Here is a 23,734-nt window from a genome sequence, read left to right as displayed (position 1 = left end):
GGATTGGTGAGGTCCATTAGCAGCACAAAGCAGGATTTCCTCTGCTGCAAGCACAAGGAGGTTGGGGGAGTGGGGGCGGAAGATATCTAATTAATCAGCTACTACTGTAGGCAAATAAAAACAACAGGACAGCTGAATGAGTACCTTATTTACCCCCCAGCTGCCTTGCAGTCCTATACCGGGGTGGCTGTGTGCCAGGCACCCATAGCATGCAGGGGTTTTGGGGCTGCACATGACCCAGACTGGCAGCCACAGGCTCTAAGGCTGCGCTTTAGCGTAAAGCAGATTCAGAGAGACCAGAGTCAATGCACCTTGGCTCCAGCTGCAAATCCGAAGCCTGTGTACCAGCTCCCAAAGGCACGAGGGCTGTTACATTGCTCCAAGCTACCTACCACTTATGGTGGGTGGATTTACCTACTTACCCAGACTTCTTTACTCATCTGAGCAAGGTGGCAATTCACCACGGTCCCAATGAGCTATGTACCTGGAAGCTGCAACTAGAAGGCTTTTCTGGTTTCTGCAAGTCGTGTGTACATGTTGTCTTTTTAATAGTGTTGTAGCTGGAAACTCTATCCCCCACGTAACCTTTGCAGCAAAGGAGGGTGTTCAAACCAGCATGGGCTGCTTACACAAGACTTGCGAGGATGCAGCGCTCTCCCCCAAAGAGGAGTCCCTGCGAGGACGATGGGTCAGCTCTGAAGGCTTCGCTCTACATCATCCACCAAATCAGAAAAGATACATGTCAATAACTCCAATATATTTTACTGCAATTTGCTGCCACTGCTGCCAGCACCAGGGGCCAGCAGTCCCTGCACACACGCCAGACCTGGCCTGCACGAGCTTTTCCTGGGGGGAGGCATAAAGGAGCAAATGAACCCCCCCCAAAGCCCCCTCCGACAGCCGGTCAGCGTGCTGGGGCACTCCATGTCACCCCAGCGAGGTTTTCTGCAGGGCCGGGAGAGCAGCCAAGGGCCCAGACAGTGTCTGGCCCCCCCAAACCACGTCTCCACTTGCAGGCTCGCAACGTTCGATGTCACCGTGTTTCCCACTGCTGTTCCCCGCGTGAGGCAGCCTGTAATGGCTCGCTCTGCCTAATTACAGCAAATAGCAGGCAGTTTTGGAGCATTCAGATGATGCATCCCCATAGTCGTGCTCTGCCATAACTGATAAGCAAATCTGGCCAGCCGGGCACGCAGGGTTACCGTGTGCTCCTTCGAATACTGCTTCTCAACGGCACAGACATATCAGAACTGGCCACAAATAAACTCACCCCCCTAACACAGCACCGAGGACCGTCGCCTCCTGCTAACACGAGTACCCTACAAAAAAATGGAGGTGACAAATAGATGAAGCACCTGTGTGATTTGTACTACTGCAGACCCCTCGGCACCGCAGGACAGCCCCTGTGTCCCCAGCTTGGGCGAGCTGTACCAAATCTGTGCCGTCATGGCAGACCAGGGAGATCCAAAGGGCTTCGGCACAGCCACTAATCTGCCCTCTGCACTTCACCTCCCCTCAGAATCTGTGCCTTAGCCCATTTATTTATTGCACCTCATTGGCAAAAAAGGAAAGACAACCCCTGGCCAGAGGGAAATGTCCCAATTAAAAAGCGAACGATGCAGTAAAACAGCAGAGCATTCTTGAGAGCAGCGGTAAAAGCCGCCACCTCTTGTCCTCAATTTATGCTGCTCCCATCACCCCGGGCATTATATTTGTGCTGACAAGGATCAGTTTAACCCCTGCCTGCAATCTAATAAAAAGCTGGCATGGTGGAAGCATGCATAATCCTTCTTCAGTGTCCTAGGAATGGGTGCAATAAAAAACTTCTACTGCTGCTGCTTGGTGGCTGCAGCCGCTGCCTGGAATAAATAACTCCCTGCCCAATGCCGGCAGCGGGAAGTGCTTTGGACCAGAGGCTTCTCGGACCCTCGTCCCTTTGCACTGCTGCAGCCCAGGGTGGGCAAATCATGTCAAAATAGATAAAAATGCCAGAATTGCTGTGTGGGTCAGACCAAAGTGTCTGCAATAACTCAGGAGCCCGTGGCCTGTGGCAGGGAGCCAGCAAGCCCGTCTGCTCCTCCTCCTCTCCCACAGCCACGGGGCGCACAGCCTAACACCCCAGCACATCTGCGAGCACGGCGTATGGCCGGTGGTGGTCACCCACCATCCCCCAGTATTTACTAGGGGCAAAGCAAAAGAAGTCCCAAAGGCTCTGCCATCAGTAAACATTGGGATCTTCCCCCTCTCGTCATTAATTGACCGAATCAGTGTTGCAGAGCTGGCATTATGCTCCGCTACGCTTTGTAATGAAATCACTGCCGGTGCGTAAGAAACAAATTTAATGATATGATACTAATAGGGTTAGAAATTTCCCGTGCAAATATTAATAATTTATATCTACATTCATTTTTTACTACTGCTTGTAGCCTGTAACAAGAAAATACTGAGGTCTACCAGCCCCTCTCACAGATCTTGTCCGCAGAGGGCACAGTCGTTACCAGGCTGGAGACAAGAGGCCCCCAGCAAGATTTCACTGGAGGTGCAAATTAGCATTTGGAAATCATGTCCTGGCCTGCAACCATGTTTCAAAAAAGACAGGATGCTTAAAACATGAGCGCTGCTTGCGGGGCACCACGCGGCAACAGGAGATGCACGGCGAGCTTTGCTGCTGCCCAGGCCCCTTCCCGTGGCCATCCCTGCGACACCCACACCGAGCGCCAGGGTTGCTAATTGCCTCTGCAACGAACCTACACGAAATGAGCTGTGGCCCAGGGGTTACAGACCACACCAGGCACCCATCTGCATTTTGAAGCAGCTGGCAGCAAAAGAAGCAACTTTTGGGCTGCAGAGCCGGAGGGATTTGGGGACGAGGCGCGGCATTTTCCTGTGGAAGGAGGGTGGGATTTGTGTTAAATGTCCTCTTTTTCAGCAGTAAAAAAGTATCTTAAAGGAAGGGGAGTGACTGGGGACCTGAGGGGTTGAAAGAGAAGACAGTTCCCTCGGACAGGCATAATTGCTGCAATTCAGAATGCTAAAAATGTGAAATTAGGAATAATCAATGGCTGTTTACGATCTGTGTCTATACAGTGAATTCAACTAATACAGAGTAATTACACTCTGCTAATTCCCGGTATTTGTCATCGTTCCGTTGCAGAAGAGTCCTGCAAAACAATAAAAACAGATTGGCTGCGCTGGGCCCGCAGACTGGGGGCTTAGCACCGCACGAGCTAATTTCTCTTTTAGTAGTAAAAGCAGTTATGATCTCCTTTCTTTATTTTCCTCTCCTAGCAGCAAAGCCAGCATCAGTGGGCTGCGCTGCCAGGGCTGCAGCGGGCGCAGCGGATGCGCTACACAACAGCACCCCCAAAAGCCGGTACCGCCGTGCTGCCGGGCGAGACCCACCGGCACACCAAACCCCCCTTGCCATCAACCACCACCCTTCTCCTCTTGTGAAAGTGCTTTTTCACCTTTTTGGCCAATATTGTTCTATCACCCCTCCTATCAAACTTTGTCCTCCCACCTTTCTTCCAGCCCAGCCGGCACAAGATAACCCCGCCGGCGGTTCACCCGGGTTCTCGGGCTGCGCTCGGTCACCAGGACGCCGGTGAAACCTACGGGATGTGTCATCAGTTTGCTGGCATGATTCACTCTTCAGTCAACGAAGTACTGCTGTTTATTAACCTACGCAAAAGTGGGAGAGGAGAGGTGAGTACCGGAGCAGGATGGTTTATTGGTGGGTGAATAATCCCCTGTGACAGCACAGGCAGGGAGGTTTGGACTCCTCATCCACCTCTCGTGTGCAGGAAATGCAGCTGGTGGTTAACGCTAGATAAACAGAGAAGCAAAAGGCTGTTTCCTTTTAAAGGTGCTACATTTAACATCTGCAGTACCTGGCTTAGCCCGGCACAAGCAATCTGAAACTACACAGCCACAGCAATTTCAGGACAATGTTTGCAAAGTGGCAGTGGCCCAAGGACAAGGGATCTTCAGGGGGGACCTCCCCCCAGCGCGTAGGAAACAGTTCCTGGGAGGGACAGTCCTGCAGCCACTGGGGTTTTTTAGCAGAAGCCACCAATGCCCCAGTGCTCCCCACCACCCGCTGTGGTCCCGCACAGCACCCACCACTGGCACAAGGAGGGAGGAGGAAGAGGAGGAAGAGGAGGAGGAGGAGGAGGAAGAGGAGAAGAGCAGCTCCTTGCCCACCAGGTTGCTCCTGCCGATCCTACCATGGTGCTCATCAGAGTGCGGTGACTTTGCACCACAGATTATTCGTTCTCCAGCCTGCAGCTTTTTGATACCACATTTTTCTTAATTTCTCTTTCTCTGTATCATGCAGAAACGTCCCAGGGGGAGCTTGCAGGTGAGACTGATGCAATTCCATCGCACTGCACCAGTTAATTATTTGCTGAATCGAAACCAAGCTGATGCCCTGTTCCCAGCACTTGATGTACTCACTAACATCATGTGGGATTTAAAAGCACCTTTCTGCTGCGTGCCACAGTGGATGGGCAAAACCTGGGCTACCGCAGGATGCGGGGACAGGACGCGAGGGCTGCCCACGCCAGCACCAGCACTGGGGCTGTGCCGCAGCCACGTCCCATGAGAAAAGTGCACAGCTCCCCATCCTTTCCTGTGGTTTCAGGGAAACCTCTTGGGTGAAACGTGCAGTTCCAGAGAGCACAAGCATTTCACACAAGGTTTCTTCGTTGGGATGACGAGGCCCCCGGCCCCGCTGAGGGTTTTTTTGCTCATTTCCTCTGCAAGCAGCAGCGACGTCTCCATCTCCATCGAGGCCCCCGGGGGCCCTCAGGTCCCTTGAAGCAGGAGGAGAAATTCATCACGAAACAGGCCTCCCCCAGGGTGCCACAAGCCCCGTGCCGTGGGCTGGCTCCTGCGCAGGTGGGAAGCGGGGGGACGGAGCAGAGCCGCGTGCTGCAGCACGCTGGGGCTTGGGGCTCTTCGTTATTGAGCCGAGCCAGTTATTGCCAGCAGCTGAGCAAACTAATAGGAAGGATATTTCCCCGGAGAAGGAGGAGGTTTCTGATTTAGACTGCGCTGTTTAAGCCCAGACTCTCACTGCAGCTAAAATTTCCTTCCGAGGGCGATAATTATCCCAATGCAAAGCCCAGGCCTGTGTTTGCTTTTCTGCTCCCTGTCTGGAAGGTTTTAATGCAGAGGCTGCAATTTCCTCTGGTGCACAGCCCAGCACCCAGGTCACATCCTGCACCCTTTGCCCAGTACTGGGGACCAGAGCCAGCGGGAAGAACAGCTCAGTGCGGTTTTACGAAGAAAGCACCCTCAGGTATTAAACTAATTACCAGGGAGCAGCATTGGTCCCGCAGGGGCTCTGCTTCAGCCCTCTGCAAGCTGCAGTCCCAAAGACAGCAACGCCACTGCTGGCCCCACATCTCCTCCACTCGCTCTTGGATGAAAATTCCTTTAAAACCTCCAAGAGAAGCAGTTTGGTTCTTCTAAGTGATGGGAACAGAAAAGAAAAAGGAAAAAGGAACGGGAACACTTTTGTTCTGGGCTGCCAGGTAAATGAGGTTCAGCTCTGGAAAATGTATAGGGCCTCTAGTGCTAACTGCAGGGCTGGAGTCTCCAAGGAGTGATTTCTTCCTTCAGAAACATAATAATAACAATAAATGATGAAAAAGAAAAAGGCCTAAATCTATATCTACAGTTAACTCAGGACTCCTTCGGAGTTCAGGACTGTTGCTGGATAAATAAATGCTTATCTGAAAAAGGAACCTCCAGCCTCCTGCAAACAAGAGGCAGTGAAGCGTCGCTCAGGGCCGGCCCACACATGTGCAGTGCACCCAGGGGGAAAACCCAACAGATCAGGTTATTCTGGATTTATCCCACGCAGGGACACTCTTGTCCTGGCTTCATGCCCACCTGCTCCCGTCACCGTACCCTCCACCAGCCATGCTGCCCCATCAAACACGATGCGCTGCTTTAGTGCAAATGTAGAAGGTCAGGCTGGTGCCCACCCCGGGAGAGATTTCTCCTCTTCTGATACAGCAAAAAAACAAGTGCCAAAGTGGAGAAACCCTCCAAAGGAAATGCATGCACTCACGGCTACAGGAGTGGCTTTTTTTTCCCTCCCACAGGACCACTGGTCCCAACCACTGCCAGCCACTGTGCCCCGTGGGACGGCACACCGGGGCGCCCAGCCCCATGCTGGGCAGCGAGATAAGGCTCGGGGAGGTGCCGTGAGTCACGGAGGGCTGGGCCGGACCGGGCAGCCACACCGTCACGCTGCCGAGCACATGGTGCCCCAGCTCCCCGGGATGCCCCGGCACCCACACAGCCTGCGGAGAGGGACAGCGCGCCCGGGACACTGAGCGGTATGTAGGCTTGTCGCACCCCCGACCGTGGAAATGAGGTCTCTAGAGCATGACTGAAATAATGCCTTTCTGCAGCACTTTTGACTTGCTGGCAGGTTAGAGGGTTGCACAGGAAAGGTTTTAGTTGTTCCTCCTTCTCGTAGCATGGAGGCGAAGGGGAAACCCCACGTGCTGGTATCCTTTCTGTGAGGTGCAGCTGTGATGGTTTCAAAGACAGAATTAATGAACTACTTGTGTCAACAGCACGGGTTAAATCCATATTTCCACCCGTTATGGGATATACGGTGGAATCAGCTGTGCGATGTGTGGTCCAGGTCAAACCCCTTTATCCATCAAGGCTTTGGATGAATTTGCAGGGCGTTCACTATGCAACGCTCCAGCACACAACCCCAACTGCAGGACACCCAGGCACCAACCGGGAGCCCTCAGGGTGGTACCCAGGGCTTTGCTAGCTGCCAAAGATACATTTCAGGTCCTTCCATGTGTGCAATTACTAAAAACCAGAGCCCTTCACCATGGCTTCCCAGTGGAGGGACTGCCACATGGCCCACAGTTACCCTGCGCTTTTGGCCCCCCAAAAGTGCTTCTTCCCAGCAGACAGCTTGCTGCCAGCCCTGAGCACCAACACTTGTGTCCCTCCTTTTGCCCTGGGGTTTTGGCACAGGCCACTTTGGTACAATCTGCAATCTACGGTACAGGGATCCCCGCCGAGCTGCCGGCCACCATGCCCATGCTGAAGGGGATGCAATCACTCCCCTCCATCTCTCATCCCTGCTGCAGCTCTTGATTCACTGCTTGGGGAAACCTCGCAGGAGAGGCAAGCTCATAGTGATTTAGTCCCTTACCCCTGCCCACCACCACCGTGAATCCTGCTTGGCTTCTGTTTCAGGATCAGGGCCTCACCCTGGTTAACTATTGACTTGTGCTGGGGGAGGTTTCGCCGTAAGATGCCCCCTCCAGCTGTTTGGTGGATGCAGCAGCTGGCCAAGCATTTCTATGAGCCGAGGAATTTATAAGCCTTCCGGCAAACAGTGCTCTCCTGTTGAGTAACTCAGCAAAGCTCAGTCAGATTGACCTCTTTTGAGACTGAAAATGGCATTGTAGCATCCTCCATTCCCCTGTGGTGGGACCAGCCCTGGACGCACGGTGACTGTGGACTCACCCCACACCGGCCCCTATTCTGCATCCCTGCATTCAGTTTTGCAGGAAAACCCTGACTTTTGGAGGGATGACTCACTGGGTGTGGGCATAGGTGACATCTGGCAGCCGCCCTCTTTGGAGCTGCATCCCCACCCCACACCAAAATGATGTCTCCGTCATGGTCAGGGACCTGCATGGAGAGAAAGGGACACGTGGGGCTCAAAAGCAGCAAAAACCCAAAACCCAAACCCAACAAAGACAGAAGTTTCTGGGGAAGAGAAGTGAAGTTTTCCTGCAGCGCTGGGAAGAAACAGGAACGTATCGCCCACTGCATCCTGGAAAACCTCCCTGTGAGGGCAGGGATCTGCCTGGGTTTCTTCTTGGCAGCAATAACTCAGCGCTGGCAAGCAGCACTTCAGTCCTGGGTGGGCTCATGGTGGAGCCTTTGCCTTACAACACCATGGAGCTCTTTAGCAATGTTTGTCCGAGAACCTTTTTGTTCCTGGAATACTTTTCAAGCAAATATATTTCAGGTTTATTAGACAAATAACTCTGTTTATCACCCACTGCGGTTCTTTCCTTTCTTCCTGTCCTGCAAGTCGCTCTCTGGCAGATGCCAGAGCACAGTTGTCTCTTTTTCTGGCACAGCCTTAGGGGGAAAAAAAAAAAAAAAAGAAATCCAAACAATTAAGAATATAATAGAAAACCCAGGACAGGGCTACCCTCTTGTAATACAATCAGGTTCCAGGTATTTCACCACCCAGGGACTTCACCCAATAACTTTTACCTGGGATTAAGGTGAAGATAAATAGCCCAAATAAATACATGACTTCCCTAAAGCAGCAGCGTTTATCTGTTTATTTTTCCATTTCTCTTCCTCTGCAATGAAATCAATATGTGCACAGGAAAACCACAAGTTTGGCAAAGGAGAGCACTGTGCAACAGGCCCCGGTGAGGCTGGCGTCCCCCGCAATGGCAGGGACCAAACGGGGACGGTTTTGCAAACCCACTGGAGTTTTGCTCCACTCGCTGTGCCCAAATCACAGCCCAGGTCTGAATCCTCACCAGCTCCAGGGTCTCCTCATGGCATTTGAGGGGGAACTCAACAAGCTCCAAAAGCAAACCAATACCACTTTCGAAGACTTTGCAACTTGCCAAGGGGGATTTTAAGGACTGCTCTTCTGCCTCCATCACACCCATCACCAGATCAGGCACTGGACTGGGAATACAGGTGTGGGAGAGACTCCCTACATTTAAAAAGCAAAACTTCATGCTGAAAGGAGCAAAAGGAGGCTGTCCCTCCAGATCCAGCCACAGGCAGCATTTGTACTCCAAAGCCTTTAAACTGTCCATTTTCAGGTCTGTGGCTCTTCCACCAGCTCAGTGAAATGGGCTTGTTCACACCACGTCCAACATGAGTTTAAAACCCATTTCAGGGATGCTGTGGCAGGGGGCTGGGATGGACCAGGACAAGGTGGTGCGGGGAAGGGCTGCCAGCATCACCAGACCCCTGTGCCACCTCCCGCAGAGACAGATTCCTGCTCACAGTCACCTTCCCCTGGGAGGAATAGCCGCAGAGAGAAGCGAGATGCTGCTGGGAAGCAAGTGTGCTTACCCTATCAAAACCACACTGCCGCGATACCAAGGGTACACCAATACCTTCCAAGGCTTCCTTTAAAATGCAGGTAAGCCACGAGGCCGCTTCTCCTGTGGGAAGCCGCTAGCCGCCTTTGGCAGCTCCTCCTTGCCACAGCCTCCCGGCAGACGCGGGCAGAGCGGAGTGGTCTCGTGGGGAGCAGTGCCGGGCTCCGGACAGCTGAGATGTCACGGCAGGGCTGCCACTCTGGCCGGGTACCGGCCACCCTGGGCCACCGCAAAGTCCCTCCGGGGCCGACGGAGGATGCTGCATCACGGCCACGGTCAGTCACGCGGCCATTGGCGATTTCCCTGAAGTCAAGCCCTGGGAGGGGACCCGGAGCAGGGCTGGGCAGGAGACAAAGCTCTTCTCTCCTTCCTCATGACGCAGCAGCCTGAAATCAACTTTTAGCCCAGCCCTGCTACAACCCGTTGCTCCTTATTTACCCTTCAAACAGGAAAAGCAACTCTCAGTATAGCTCTTTTACAAATTTTCTATGCCAAGCCTCACTAAAGGGCTGCTTTAGTTAACATTAGGCTCTTTAACGCTGAGCGCACATCTCACAGGTAACAATTTGCCTTAGGACTGCGGGGTGGTTTCCAGGACGGACGTTCACCAGGCTGCAGCCCCGAATTTCAAAGGTAGGAGTGGGTCCCCAGCCCCGGGAGCCCTGTGCGTGGGGTGGCAGGTACCCGTCCGATCCGTTGGGGCAGCAGCAGGAGAGAGGGGGCAGATGGACGCGCTCAAGTAGGAAATAGTTCACACTCCAAATTACAACCACTCCCCATTCACATGGGTGAAGATGCTGCAGGATTTGGACAAGTGGAAATATTTCTGTTCTTAAGTCAGGTGTCCCCAAACCTGGCTGCTCTGCCCAGCTCAGCGGCACTGCCCTTCTTCCCTTCCCTTTCTGATTTTAAGGAGGACGAGCTTGTTGCCGCATATTCCCCTGACTGGGCAAGGCCAAATCACAGCTTGTCCTCAGGTGGCATTTTGCAGCCCCTGATATTTGAAACCTACTTTGCATCATCCCAGAATGAAATGCAGCAAAGCCATGATTGAAAACACACTCCTTGAGCTCATCACTATCAGCAGAATAGAAAAGCATGATCTGTTACTGAGAAAAGGATGTGAAACAGGAGCACACAGGGCAGCGGACAGTCACAGTGAAGAGTTCAGGGGCTTAAAAATGAAGCAAGCTCAATCAGTGCAGTCTGCTCCAATGTATGGAAGCCAGGACTTCAACATCAGGGTGGGACCGAGCATGTGTGCCTGATAGGAAATTATACATCTTTAATGACCTTTTAGTTATTGCAAATATGCCTAAACATAACAATTATTTTTTCATCTAATATCTGCCTGGTTTTGGTGGGTTACAGGAATACTTTATGGTATTTAATTCTTTTCCTCAGGGTGACCTGTGACCGTTGGCCACCCCCTCAGTTGCAGTCTCTCTCCCCACCACCATGCGGGTGGCAGGTAAGGAGGGAGACAGAGATTTACTTTTCTCTGTCCATTTTTCTACAGTTCTTTATGCCTCCTTCTCATCTACATGACCCCTTCCAAGCCCAGCTACCCTGACCTTCCCCTGCCAGGGGCAGGGGAAAGAGCCTTTGTATAAGCATGAGGTTTTTAAAAGATTTGTGTAGATTTCAGCCTGTTGTATTTTTCCCAGTGAAACCCTCTGTGGCTGGGAAGAGATGGCTAGTGAGACATTCCTGGTTCCATAAGAGCCATTCAGCTGCAATATAAGTATATTTTTCTACTCTCTTTCCATGCAGGACTGGAACGTTTTGCTCTGATGAGCAGTGCTTTAAAGCCAAATGCCAATCACATTTGTATTAGCAGCCGCTCGGCTGTAGCTAGTGACTAATTGGGGGATAGCAGCCTTCCCAGCGCTGGGAAGGTAAGAAATATTTGGATTTACATAGCTTTCTGACTAATTATCAGATTTACTTTAATGCAGAGAGAAATATGAATAGTGCCTCCCAGTAGAAGGGTAATGCCTATCTGAGCATCATCACATGCTCTAGAGATATTAATTAAGAGATCAGAGTCCGTTTAGAGAATGAAGGAAGGAATGTTAGCTGCCTTCCCACACCACACATGTGCCGGCTGTCACCTTGCGCTTTGTAACGTGGGGACGCGTGGACCAAGTCCCCGAGAAGCCAGAGGGATGCTCCAGTCCCCGACCCATGCTGCTGCTGCTCTCACCCGGCTCCTCTCCCACCCCTTGCAGGCGTGATCCGGTACACGGTGCTGCTCATCACGCTGCTGAGCACATGGTTCATCGTGCAGACATTCTTCGATCGGAGCTGGAAGGCCATCAGCCTGCGAAGCTGGCTCGGTGAGGTGCCGGCAGGGGTCCGCCCGGGTCCAGAGGGAGGGTGCGGGCAGCCCCATTGCAAGCCAGACCCCGGAGCCGCATATAGTTGCCACGAACACTTGCACTTGCAGTCCCTGGCCAAGGCTATAGCCACCAGCTCTGACCATGGGGGCAGGGAGGGGACAGCACACCGGGAAGCTGCACCAGGGCGGGTGGCTCCGGGGATGCTTGCTGCCACGGGGAGCAGTTTTGGAGAGCTGGTGCCCGAACAGCTGCTCCTGGCTTGGGGAAGAGGAGCAGCTCTCCGAGGTGTCTAACCCTCCTGCTTGGTACCCACAGGTGCCATCAACAAGCCCAGCAGTGAGTACCGCTCTCAACTTCATCTCCATCACCCAACACCGCTCCAGGGCTGAGGGTGATGGTGGAAGCACGATAGCTGCCTTCAGGAGCCCCGTTCCCAAGGCAAAAATCCCACCCTCCCAAACACAGAGGAATTTCCTTATTGCACACAGCAGCAGCGGCTTTGGCGGGCTCTGCAAGCACACGAACATTCACGCGATCCCCCTGCCCCAGCAGAAACACTCCCAGGCCACGGGCTACGGCAGAAAGCAGGTCATGGGCCCCGTGCGTGCCATGTGGCACAAGTCCCTACCCTGGCCAGGAATGGGGAAGCTCCGGGCAGAAAAGCCCCAAGGGGCTGGCCTTGAACCAGTGCCAGCCCCAAACGCTCCCTGGCACGCACCCCTCTGCAATCCCCGTGGCATCAGCGGTGCCGTCCCGCTGCTCACGCCCAGAGCGGCACCTGGCACCCAGCTTGTCCCACCCCACCCCAAGCCTTGGCACCGTAAACCTCAAACAAGAAGCTGGTCCCAGACCCAGGACAAGCCTCCTTCATGCAAGAAGCTGGTCCAGGTGTTTCCCCCTTTGTGGACCACCGTGCCACAGTGCCAGCCCTGCTCAGCCCTTCGGGGACGCGGCCAGTGTCCCCCCGTGGGGCCAACACCATGGCTTGCAGCTCCGCTCCTCCCTCGCAGGCAAGCAGCTGCCCCAGCACAAGTGCGGGAACAAGAAGAGCTGCCCCGAGGACCATTTTGCCTTCAAGATCATCAGCGGCGCCGCAAACGTGGTGGGACCCTCCATCTGCTTCGATGACATGGTGTAAGCGGCACACAGCGGGGACGGGGGAGCCGTGGCTGGCCTGGGCTCGAATAGGGCGAGTTTGGCTTCTGCCAAGCATGTTGATGGGCATCAAGGTGCATTTGTAGTTAAAAAATTTGGGAATAGTTTTCTTCACGACCACTTCTGGGGCTATTTTGCTGTCTTCAGCCACTTTGCCCCATCAGAGTTTCACTGGCACCAGCATCTCTAGGGCATCCCTGTGCTTACTGGTGCTCTCTGCTTTCCTTTCCAGCCTCATGAGCAGCATGAAAAACAACATTGGCAGAGGCCTGAACATCGCGCTAGTGAATGGTGAGTCGGGTGGGCACTAACCCCGCGCCATGGCTGTGGTCCCTTCCTCCCCCAGGAGGGAATGGGCCACCGGGGACCCCATCCCAGGCACCGTGGCTGAGCCAAAAGCACATCAGTCCGCTGTTGCATGGGGTGCCCATCCACAATTATATTTGCGAGCACTGCCAGGAAGATGGGAACAAACCCGCCTGAGTCATGCACAATGGCTCCGTGAACTCCACCAAGCAACACATTTGCCGTCACAGCAAATATGACACACCGAGGGAAGAGCAAAGCATTCTGCAGCAAGAACCCCAAGCTGGTGGCCAGGCAAAGACTAGAGCCACAACAGTGCAAACTCACTGTGCTTTGTTTTGAATTTTAACCTTTCAGGAACAAGCGGGCAGCTCCTGAAAACTGACACATTCGACATGTACTCTGGAGGTAAGCGTGGTCACTTTGCCGCTTGGTGGATCCCAGCCAGGGCTCACGCCAGCACTACCAGCTGCCTGCAATTTAGGCTGCTCCTCTGCCATGTATTTAACGATAAAGTCTAGTAGTCTTTCACCAGGATTGCCAGCTCTGGTGGTAAAAGCTCAGCTTTCTCTGAGGCCATTGATCCCGGAATCCTCATAATGCATCTGCATCCGAGATTGGCTTCTTGTTCCTTTTACATGTGCATAATAGCCTGAAAAACGTAATTCCACTAAACTGAATAAACCAGGGCGATTGAGACCTGAGACAGGCTACTTTCTAAGATCAGGTAGTTACACTAATCCTGAGATTTTGCAACTTTCAACTCAGTTTTTGAAAGCTGGTGGTGGCTGAGCAGCTGCTCGTTTCCCTGGCTTTCTCAGGAGGATAAATGAGGAGCTCTGGGCATAGCAGGTGAGATGCAGCCCCCAGCCCCAGCAAAGCTGAGCACATGGAGCAGAGCCTGGTGGCAGCAAAGACCACGTCCCTGCGCCTGACAGCTTCAAACAATCTTCCTAACAGCAAGAAGATGCCCTGAGCCAGGGCAGCGCCCGCTCGCAGCCCAGCTGGCACTGACTTGCAGGATGCTGCAAATCCCACCATTGTTGCAAAGCTGTTAACAAACCTCTCCAGAATTTTGGCAGAACTCCTCAAAATCACATGCTAAAACAAACCCCGTAGTGCGTTTGATTTACCCTTTGCTGTTTGAGCCTTCCCCAAGGATCAATCACCCTTTCTGCTTTTTGGTTTTGCAGCCTATTCTTGGTAACTCTGGAGTTTTAAGGAGAAACACCAGTATCATGAGATTTCTGGCTGAGTTTGCAAGCGAGGCGTGCGGTGGGAGAGGCCCAGGGAAGGAGAAGGCAGGCAGTCAGCTCCTGTGCCACTAGATGGGGCGTTGGACTCGAGCATCCCACGGATGCAGGATGAGGAATAATTCCCGCAATACAGCCGAAGGCATGATCGCAGGGCAGGCAGCTCTGCGGCCGAGCGGGTTCATTTCTTGTGTTGAGAAGTAAATTCGTGTAACTAGATTTCACAGTTAGCGAGCAAAGTTGAGGAGCAAATTCCCCTCTGCAGTTGTACTGGCGGGAGGAAAGTGCCAGCCCTAGGTGCTGCGGAAGAGCCCAGGTGGGAACACAAGATGGGGAATGCATCATCGGGGACCCCATCCTTCCCCAAGCCCGTGACCCCAAATCCTGGCCAGCACCAGGACAGTCGGGATATTTGCCACCGACCCAGAGGTGGTTCCCTCAGCTGCCACACAGCAGTCCTTGCTAAATCCCTTTTTCTTTCCCTAATGCTCTTCTCTCCCAGACATTAACAAACTGGATACCTTCCTCCAAGAGATCGAGCATGGCACCATCGTGCTGACAGCCAGCTATGATGACGCTGCCACAAAGTGAGTTTGGCCCCAGGGGCAACACCTGGCTCCCCAAAAACCCACAGCTGAGGGGAGCTGGAGGTGCCGCTGCCAGCAGCAGAGAGGGGACAGGAGGAGACAGCCACCTGGCACCACACTAACACCTTCTTGCCCTCTTTCAGGATGAATGACAAAGTACGGACACAATTTGTGGAGCTGGGCAGCAGCCACGTGAGCACGCTGGGCTTCCGGGACAACTGGGTCTTCTTGGGAGCGAAAGGTCTGAAGAACAAGAGCCCCTTTGAAGAGGTATGTGGCCCTCCCCTGCCACCAGCTCTGGAGGCTCCCACCCTCTTAGTAGCACCTCCTGAGCTAGATCTCACCTACCTGTTTGCAGAAGACATGGGCCAGTGGTGTTATCCCCCACGTCAAGCCAAGCTGCAAGTTTTGCCACATTGCAAACTTGCACTGTGCCACCAACCTCCTCATTCATTTTCTCTCTCTCTCTTTTTTTTTTTTCCTGCAGCACATCAAAAATGATGAGAAGAAAAATAAATACGATGGCTGGCCTGAGATGCTGGAGATGGAGGGCTGTGCCCCCAGAAAGATGGATTAGCATCAAGCCTCAGCCTGCCACGGAGGCAAGACCAGTGTCGCAGGGACCCCAGCCCCACCGCTGCCCGGTCACATAGCCCAGCAGTGGCTGCCCACTCCCAGAAACTGGCCATTTCACATCAGGGGCTGCACAGGGCTTGGAGAAGAGCTGCACAAGTGCCTGCAGAGCCTGAGCAAACGCCCAGCCAGGTTTCAGCTGAGCTGTCCTCATCTATGGGTCAGTTTGGGGTATTTTATTTTTCTGTCTTTAAACCAAAAACTTTGTAGAAGGTTTTTCAGATTTCTTAAATAAGATATTGTATTATAATACACTACCTTCTCACTTCCATTTTCAAGCATAATCCACGCTTTTCCCTGCGGGCACAGCATGCCGTGTCCTCTGCCACCAGCTGGGCATCACCATCACCCATCCCGGGGCACTGCACATGGGGGATCCCCCTCCCCACATGGCACAGGGCAAAGTGATCCCTGGGGATGCTCAGACCTCGGTGGTTTTCCCCTGGAGCTCCTGCCAACCCCCCGCCGCCTCCTACAGCCACAAGAAGGCCAGAAGGCCACAGGGATGGCTTGCAGCAACATAGGTTAATATTTGTAGACCAAAGCATTTCCCCCACCCACTTGAACCTTCCCTGGGTTAAATCCAGGCTAAATCCTCCGTGGCATATCCCCATCAAAGATCAGGATAATGCCAGGGACGTGCCAATCTGACTTTGCCCTCGGAGAGGGAGGGATGGACGTCCAAGTTTCTCAGGCAGCTGAAGTTGTGCAGCATAACCAATAGGTGGGAGCCTTTTACCGGCAGAGCCGGAGCCAGCATCGGTCTGGAGCGATAAAACACACCCGGGCTGGCACCCCGCTGCGGGCACCCACGCACCCGCTTTGCTCCAGGAGCTGCACCCCAACCCGGGCCCGGCCGACGCTGCCAGCGGGGCAGAGCTCCCTGCCCAAATGCAGGCTGGCAAAAGCCCCGCAGACCTCCTTCCAGGGTGGTTCCCGTGCTGCCGCCCAACACCAAGGAGGTCCTGGGGGAGCATCTGCCCCCAGCTCGTGTCTGGATGCATTCACCCAACAACCATCTGTACCCAAAACCTTCCCGAGCGCAAGCATTGCTGAGATCAGTTAAGCTACGTGGGTGATGACCTGGGCTTATCTGTTATCATGGACAGGGACAAATTTGCATCATATACAGCCTTTAATTTCCTATGACCGTATCTGGGTTTTCCCCATTCCCTAAAGCAGACGAGCAGTTTTGCAGAAGATGAGCGCGGAGCATTTCTGCTGGAGCACTTGGAGCTGCGCAGGGTAACAGGCTATCCCGCACAGCCTTTTCTGCCTCTAACGGCAGGGTTTGCCCCAGCACAGCTTCTAACAGGCAGTTCTCATCCGTTACCTGCGCCCTCAGGTCACCCCAGGAGAGCAGAAGTGAGGAGCATTGGCAGGATAAGGCCAGGAAGAGACACAGCCTGTCCTGCACCGGCCGCCTTAGGGATGAAACCCTGGATCCAAAACCCAGCACTGCCATCCAAAACCAGCAAGGCAATTGGTTTTCCCTAACCGAGAAAAAATCCCAAAACAAACTGTGTAACCCCTATAAGAACTTCCAAAGGCAAAACTGAAGTGAAACCCCCAAACAGCCAACACAGAGGAATTCCGCAATGCTGTAGTATTTTATCCCTGCTTATCCTCCTGTGCTCTTAACATGCACCTGATCACACCGAGGGAAGCCTCCTCCATAAATCAATCCCTAAATCTGCTTCAACAGCAGCGGTTAATCCCAAGCGCTGAATCATCCCTACCCGTAGCAGCAGCGAGAAATAACACAACGCAACAGACACAACAGCCCTCACATCACACAGCCCTGCTGCACTGCCAGCATAAATATGCCAACTATTTTAAGCCCCCTCAAAGGATCTAGATTCTCTCGTAAGCCAAACTGAAAACAGCCTAAGAGCTGTAAAGGCGGCTGCATGAGGTAAACCAGCACACAGCATCAGCTACAGCCCAGAAAACAACCAGCCCCTTTCAGCCACAGGAAACTCTTCCTAGCCCTTTGCAATGCGCGTTAGAAATCTGGTTTAAAGCCAAAATAAAGGAAATTTGTTTCAGCATGCTACAGACTGTTAAAACCAGCTCTGAATCCATCACGGAGCTGTTACTAAGGTACATCACTATTTTCAATACAATAGGGAGAGCTGAAAGTGCAACTCCTGTGCAGGGACCTTAATCAGCAGCCAGTGTTTTGAAGAACCATTCCTGCTAAAGCCTCTGTGGCCTGATAAATAAATTGGAGCTTTTCAAAAGCCCAGAGTCTGAAAGGCAGTGGTATAAATATGGCTTTGGGAATCAAATTTAACTTGCCCATTTTTCAGAAAGATCTGAAAAGGGTGGTGGGTGCAGGGACAGCAATCCCCAAATGACATTTTTTAGCACCTTGGCATTTTGAAAGCTGTATTACTGCAGAGACAGGCACCTACCTGGCTGGTTTTCACTGTGCCACATCCCCCACAGACTTCAGCAAACACAAGCCCTGACCTGCCCGGCCTCCCAGGACGCAGCTCCGGGTAACCTGGGCTCACCTGTGGGCCACGGTGAGCTCCAGCACCGCAGCAGCAAACAGGCAGCCTGGGGCATTTGCAGGAGCAAAGTTTGCAAAATCCAGTGCCGCAACAGGAGCCAAGAGCCAGAATGCAGATAGGTAGCAGAGGGATAATCTTCCTTTATTTTGGGGGTACGGATTTATTTCGGCAAAGCACCAAAGGAGCAGCTAGGAAGGATGCCACAGGCAAGGACCGACGGGTGCCGGGGCCCCGCAGCCGGGCGAATCCGCATCCTGTGACATCTTGCCCTGTCAAGTGCAATTACTGTAATCTTCCACAGCCTCTCAAAATACGGATCCCGGCTTAGAAACCGGGCATCCGCAGCATGAAAGCTGCCTTTGTGCCCGGGCAGAGCCTGGGCGCGAGCCAGCCGTTAGGTGCATGAAGAAAATGAGTTCTCCACGTGCTGGGAGAAGGGAGGAAAAGCAAGCTTTCCCGCCCGACCCCACTGCAGACGGGCTGGATTTCACCTACGTCTCCCCGCAGCAGCCGCCGAGGGGCCAGAAGCTACACGGCCGCGTATCCCCCCGGGAGTAACGGGGCCAGCGACCACAGAGAGCCAGCCGGTCCCACAGCCCGGGTGAGCGGAGCACAGCCAACACGTCGGACCATGGGGGCGGCTCACGGGAAAAAGGTAACGGGGCAGTTTTATTCAGGGCTGCTGAAGCAGTGGCGGGATGATGGAGAAGGCACCATCTGCTCACGTGGTGTTTGTTTTGCCCTGCATGTGCTAAGGCGGCTGATGGCAGTGAGGGATTAGAGGGACCTGCTCCTGGGTGTGGGTGTCACTCGTCAGAGCTGGATTAAGTAATTCCACCTGATGGGCTCAGCATCAGGGCCTGCCGGGGCTTTCAGGACAGCGAGGAGGGGATCAGAGCATTGCAGTAGGACAGGCAAAGTTTGGCTTTCCAGGGAAAAACATCAGACTTGCTCCGAGCCCGTCCGGCAGCCTGCGGGCTGTTTCCCACAGATGTGGTACAGAGCAAGCCCCAACTATTCCTTGGCCTGTGAATTGCTGCTAGGAGCCTCCCAGGATAGGGAGGAGCTGGGCCAGGTCCCTTGGCACCCACACACATCTCCCTCTCCTCCAAATCCCCCAGGGAGAGCAGTCAAACAGCTCCAAAAGGAAATGGGACTTTACAGAGTCAGAGCCATGCAGAGGCAGCTAGAGATGATTGTGCTGAGAATGCTGTTAGATGTCATTTTGCTTTCATGTCTGATGACATCAGTGCCTAGAGACGTATCATCACTATTCAGTTGTGATGCCCTGATCCAGCATTAGACTTCTGTAGCTTGTCTCCCAGCTCCAAGAGAAATGCACTCATGCACCGCACTAGGTCAATAACTTCTATTACAGTGGGGACAGCAGTGACACTTTGCCCCAGGAGGCACCCTGCATGCCCAGCTGGGCACGGTCTGTGGCCTTCAGAGGTGCGGGCACATCCAAACCAGGTGCCTTTCAGAAGTTTGCAAACCTGCTGGGCTTTCTTCCAAAAGCAGAGATAGACACTGTTGCAGGGGTAACATGCATAAAAGCAACCCGCTGGCCAGTGTTACCAACACCTGGAAGGAAAATCGGGGCTGATGTGGGACTAGTAAACATTTATCTGTTTTCCCGGACCTCAGAGAAATGCCAGGTACAGGAGGTGCTGTTCCCAGCCAGCCCCCGGCTTCTCCGACACCCATCCGAGGTGCCGATGCCACGCTGGCTGCAGCGCACAGGGGAGCCACGATCGTCCGTGGGGCTCGGGGCTACGACAGCACACCCGGGAGGAGCCGTGCTCTGCCCGCAGCTAATCCCCAGACCTTTGCTCACGTGGCCGTGACCTTCAGGCCTCAGCGCATTTGTACAGGCATTACTGAAAGCAGGGAAATAAGCTGGTTAGGTCAGGCTTGGCTCAGCGCCACCCAGTTCAGCCCTCCTGCATACAAAGCAATCTACGCCGGCCTCCCGACCACCAGACCAGATGGCTTTTGGACAGCTTTTCCCATTGCTCCCTCTTTCCAAAACACCACGATCCCACCACAGCCCGGCACTGAATGGCTTGGCTTTGAAACATTCCCGGGAGCTCAGGATCTCCTGTCGCATCAGCTTGCTGGCAGCCCCAAAAAGCTCTGAGACGGTTTTACTTCCATGGGCACCGAAAGGTCAGAGATTTCACTCCTGTTTCAGCCTCCCAAACGCTGCTCAGGTTGACAAAAAGCTGTGCCACCGCCCAGCTGGCACCAAGCGGGGATGTTTGACTGGCAGCTCCTGGGTCAGTGCTTTACCCTTAGGCTGAAGCTGAGGGGGGATAGAAACAAGAAAGCTCCTTCTGCTGCATTTCCAGGGTGGGCCTGAACAGTGGGCTCCAGCCGTCCCAGAGGACCAGGTTGGGTCCAGGTGCCAGGCAGGAAAGCTCTCCTTCCCCCAGCCCTCGCAGAACCAGCACAGCTCAGGGCACGGGGATCTGCCAGGCATGACCCCATCCACCAGCTACAGCCCAGAGAGGACCCACACAGGAGCGCAGAGCGGGAGGAAGGCTCAGCACCCCTCGCCAGCACTGCCCGCATTAGCAGTCTCAGCTGCACCCCTTTTAAATTTAGACCAGAGCAGCGCTCCAAGGGGATTACAGTAGCGGATTGTGGAGTGCAAGGCAATCCCCAGCTCCACAACAAAAGGGACCGGAAAGGCTGCCAGTGGGGCTCCAAGGACATTTCTACTTTCAAAGGCTGCAGCTGCTCCCAAAAAACCTGTTCTGGTATCACCACTGTCCCCCGGGTCCAAGCCGACAGCAGGGCTCCGGCAAGACGCAGTCCCCTGCCAGGGTACCCTTCGCTTCGAGGCACGGACTTTGACAGGGGCCGGTTCAGGGGTGCTGCAGAGCCCGTGCCGATTCCCTGCCGATTCCTCAGCTCTGCAGACCACCAGCCCCACTGGGCACAGGAATGTGGCTAACATCCCTCCAACCACAGCAAACCACCTTCAAATAATCCTGCAAGCACAGCCTCCCCGGCAGCAGCTCCCCAGGGTGCCCAGGCAGATGCCCCCAGACCCCCAGGCAGCCGACAGGGTTGTTTCCAGGCTCCTGCACCTCTCCACTGCTTTTCTCCTTGGTTTCTCGAGGCAGGGTTTGCATAGTGTCCGCTTCCCCAGGGAAAGTTTTCTGTCCCCAAATTCCCAAGAGTGTCAGTTTACACTAATGTCAGATGAGCCCGGATTAGCCTTGCTGCTGAGCAGGGAGCTTTGCTCTGCAGCTTGTTTAAAACAACAAGAGGCAGCATGCCAGCGCCAGGGAGAGAGGTTCCACTTGTTCACGCAAACCGCAGTACCTGGCTGCCCATGCTGAAAACTGGGCCTTTGAGAGCATCCTTTAAAACTCCTCCATCTGAGCGTTGCAGGATAGGACCAGCATTTCTGGGAGCTGCTGGTGGGATTTCTCCATGAACACAGCTCACCCCACCAGTGAGGGTGACCCCACAGCCTGGCTGGAGAAGTTGCTTTCACCTGTGTCCCAGCTCACACAGGACATACTCTCTGGTCTTTTATCCACCCTTCTCTTCAGGGCACAAGGGAAGTGAAGGCTACAAAAAAAAAAAAAAAAAAAAATCAACACTTCAGCTCCAGAATAAAAAGCAAGTCCTAAAAAAGTTCCTCTGCAAAAGGGTGGGAGGTGGAATAATTCTCTTGCTCTGCCCCTTGTTGGCAGGAGGAGGCTCTCAAACAGATGAATAAGTGCCGCTGTCCTTCCAGCGGCTCTACTGTGGGTAATAGCAGGGTCATGTTCCTACTAAGCATCTGTGTAAAAGTCAGTCATCTTGTCTGTCAGGAGACTAGTCTTAGTCTTAAAAAGGCATCTGTCTGCTGCTGTCACAGGGCAGGGAGAGAATAAAAGCTGTGATTTTCAGGGTTTTCCACCCATCCTGAAGGAGGCAAAAAGCAGCAGTCATATCTTCCCAGCATCGCTTGATGCTGAGCAAGGGACTCCCTTCCCCAGATCCCACACACAGGTAAACACCCAAAAGCAGACATCCCTCCTGTGGGACTAACCCTGACAGTTCAGCTCCGCACTCATGTATCCTGCTTGGCATCAGCCCAGCACGAGGTCCGTGCATGCATGGTAACTCCAGCTACAGCAGCATCCACCGCGCTCAGCACCATCACTTTTCTTGACTAGCACTGACTGCAAAAACTGTGGTCCAGCAGGGAGCAGAGCTCCAAAATGCCAAGGCAACATTTAAAGGGAAATTTTAGGAAGTCTGTATTATTAAATGAAAGACACAGATTGACCAAAAAGCTGGTTCTTGCCATTCAAGAGCTTAGAAACTCTTATCCTGACTACAAAAATCCTGGACCCTTGTTTTGGAATGCACAGGAGTGAACAAGGCAAACAAGAGGAGCTGTGTCTGTGGCTGGCAGAGGAGAGGTTTATAATGAGAAAGAAAAGGGCTGTTTCATGCCAGTGCAGCAGAGCACAGGGAAGAAACCGCCACGAAAGGACTAGCACAGTGGCTGTCCTGGTACAGGGACACCGATCACAGGAGGCCAAAGGAGGCAGTCCCAGGACCTGTCATCACCAGCATCTTCCCTTCAGCTACCAGCATGGGCAGTAGCTGGAACTGAAACTGCTTCAAAAATGAGACGAGGAATAAGGCCCAAATTGCTCCCAGAAGGGATGGAAGAGCTCGACCACAGAAAGACAGGGAGGCACGAAACGCGGCAGCTTGTGACACCCAGGAGAGGCTCCGTGGTGCAGCAGCCCCTCTCGTGTGAGAGGGGACATTATAGGGACGCAGCCCTCCGAGGCGTGGGGCTGGCACACCGCTGCCCCATCGTGCTCCACAGACTGGCAGGCACAGTGGGATTTTCCTGGCTCTCCCTGACAGCCATTTCAGAAAGCTGGTAGCCAGTGTCCCTGCCAGCTCTTTGAAAGCATCCCCGTGCCCAGGCAGCACAAGAGCCCTCCGTGGGACCCTGCCTGCTCTGCCCCTGGAGCGGTGGCTGTCCCCCCTCGCCAGCCAGGGCTGCCGCTCTGCTTTCAGCAAGAGGGACTGCAGGTGCCAAGGCCCAGGAGCAGAACAAGTCCCACCGACAGTCACTGAATGCCACCAGTTGTTTGGTGGCACTGGCCCCGGGAGCAAATCCAAAAATCAGAAGGCAACTGGGAACCGCAACATTCCAGTGTTGTGGAGCATTGCGCTGCTTGGGGAGAAGGGTTTGCCACGTGCTGCTTGCAACAAGCCTTGGTTTAGAGGGACAGGAGCAAGAGCTGATGACGTTGCATACCTGAAAAATCCCAAGTGCCTCATGAGACTGGGGAGATCGTTGATGAAAAGCCCATTTCTGGGCAAAAATAACATACACCTAGAAAATAACAGCTCAGCCTTATGAGACGGCAAACACCTGTAAGTCATCTCATCCATCTGACACAGCCCAGCACAGAGCAGGAGAGCTGGGCCAGGGCTGGTCCCAAAACCTCCACAGAAGCCCTCTAAGGTGACTTTATCCTGCCTCTTCTTCAACCCCTTAAAGTCCCCCAGGTGGTGACATCTGGGGACTCTCATTAAGCAGAGACACTGCTCCAGGCTTTTGTAGCTTTCAAAGAAAGTAAAATAAAATGCTGTAGCATCCCAGCCCTCAGAAGCCAAACTCATTACAGTGGGTTGCTCTACCTCCTGGAAAGAAATCACAGCTTTATTTCTTACCTCTTCATCCCATGTACCCAGACAGCACAGGTAAACCAGCTCCAACACTTAACATAACCCACTCCCCACCTCCAGAGAGGCTGACGTGTTGGTCCTGAG

General features: G+C 53.6%; 2 protein-coding genes across 2 annotated transcripts in view; both read left to right on the top strand.

The window, feature by feature from the left end:
- Window positions 1-9,445: 9,445 nt before the first annotated feature.
- FAM3D (FAM3 metabolism regulating signaling molecule D) lies at window positions 9,446-15,760 on the top strand. Its single transcript, XM_029995885.2, has 10 exons — window positions 9,446-9,767; window positions 10,539-10,605; window positions 11,366-11,473; window positions 11,792-11,812; window positions 12,487-12,610; window positions 12,864-12,922; window positions 13,295-13,345; window positions 14,693-14,777; window positions 14,921-15,047; window positions 15,265-15,760. Exons 2-10 carry the CDS (start codon window positions 10,593-10,595, stop codon window positions 15,352-15,354), a joined length of 678 nt encoding a protein of 225 aa, XP_029851745.1. The 5' UTR covers window positions 9,446-9,767; window positions 10,539-10,592; the 3' UTR covers window positions 15,355-15,760.
- Window positions 15,761-18,390: 2,630 nt separating this feature from the next.
- Window positions 18,391-23,734, top strand: part of FAM107A (family with sequence similarity 107 member A) — a 32,007-nt gene continuing 26,663 nt past the window's right edge. Inside the window, exon 1 of the mRNA XM_030043619.2 lies at window positions 18,391-18,584. Within this exon, the coding sequence (XP_029899479.1) occupies window positions 18,561-18,584 (24 nt within the window). The 5' untranslated portion in view covers window positions 18,391-18,560. The remainder of the gene's footprint in view (window positions 18,585-23,734) is intronic.

The sequence above is a fragment of the Aquila chrysaetos genome, chromosome 20 (genome assembly GCF_900496995.4).
Source record: "Aquila chrysaetos chrysaetos chromosome 20, bAquChr1.4, whole genome shotgun sequence".
NCBI lineage: Eukaryota > Metazoa > Chordata > Aves > Accipitriformes > Accipitridae > Aquila > Aquila chrysaetos.
The sequence above is the reverse complement of the archived record's forward strand: the minus strand, read 5'-3'. Positions and strand labels throughout refer to the sequence as shown.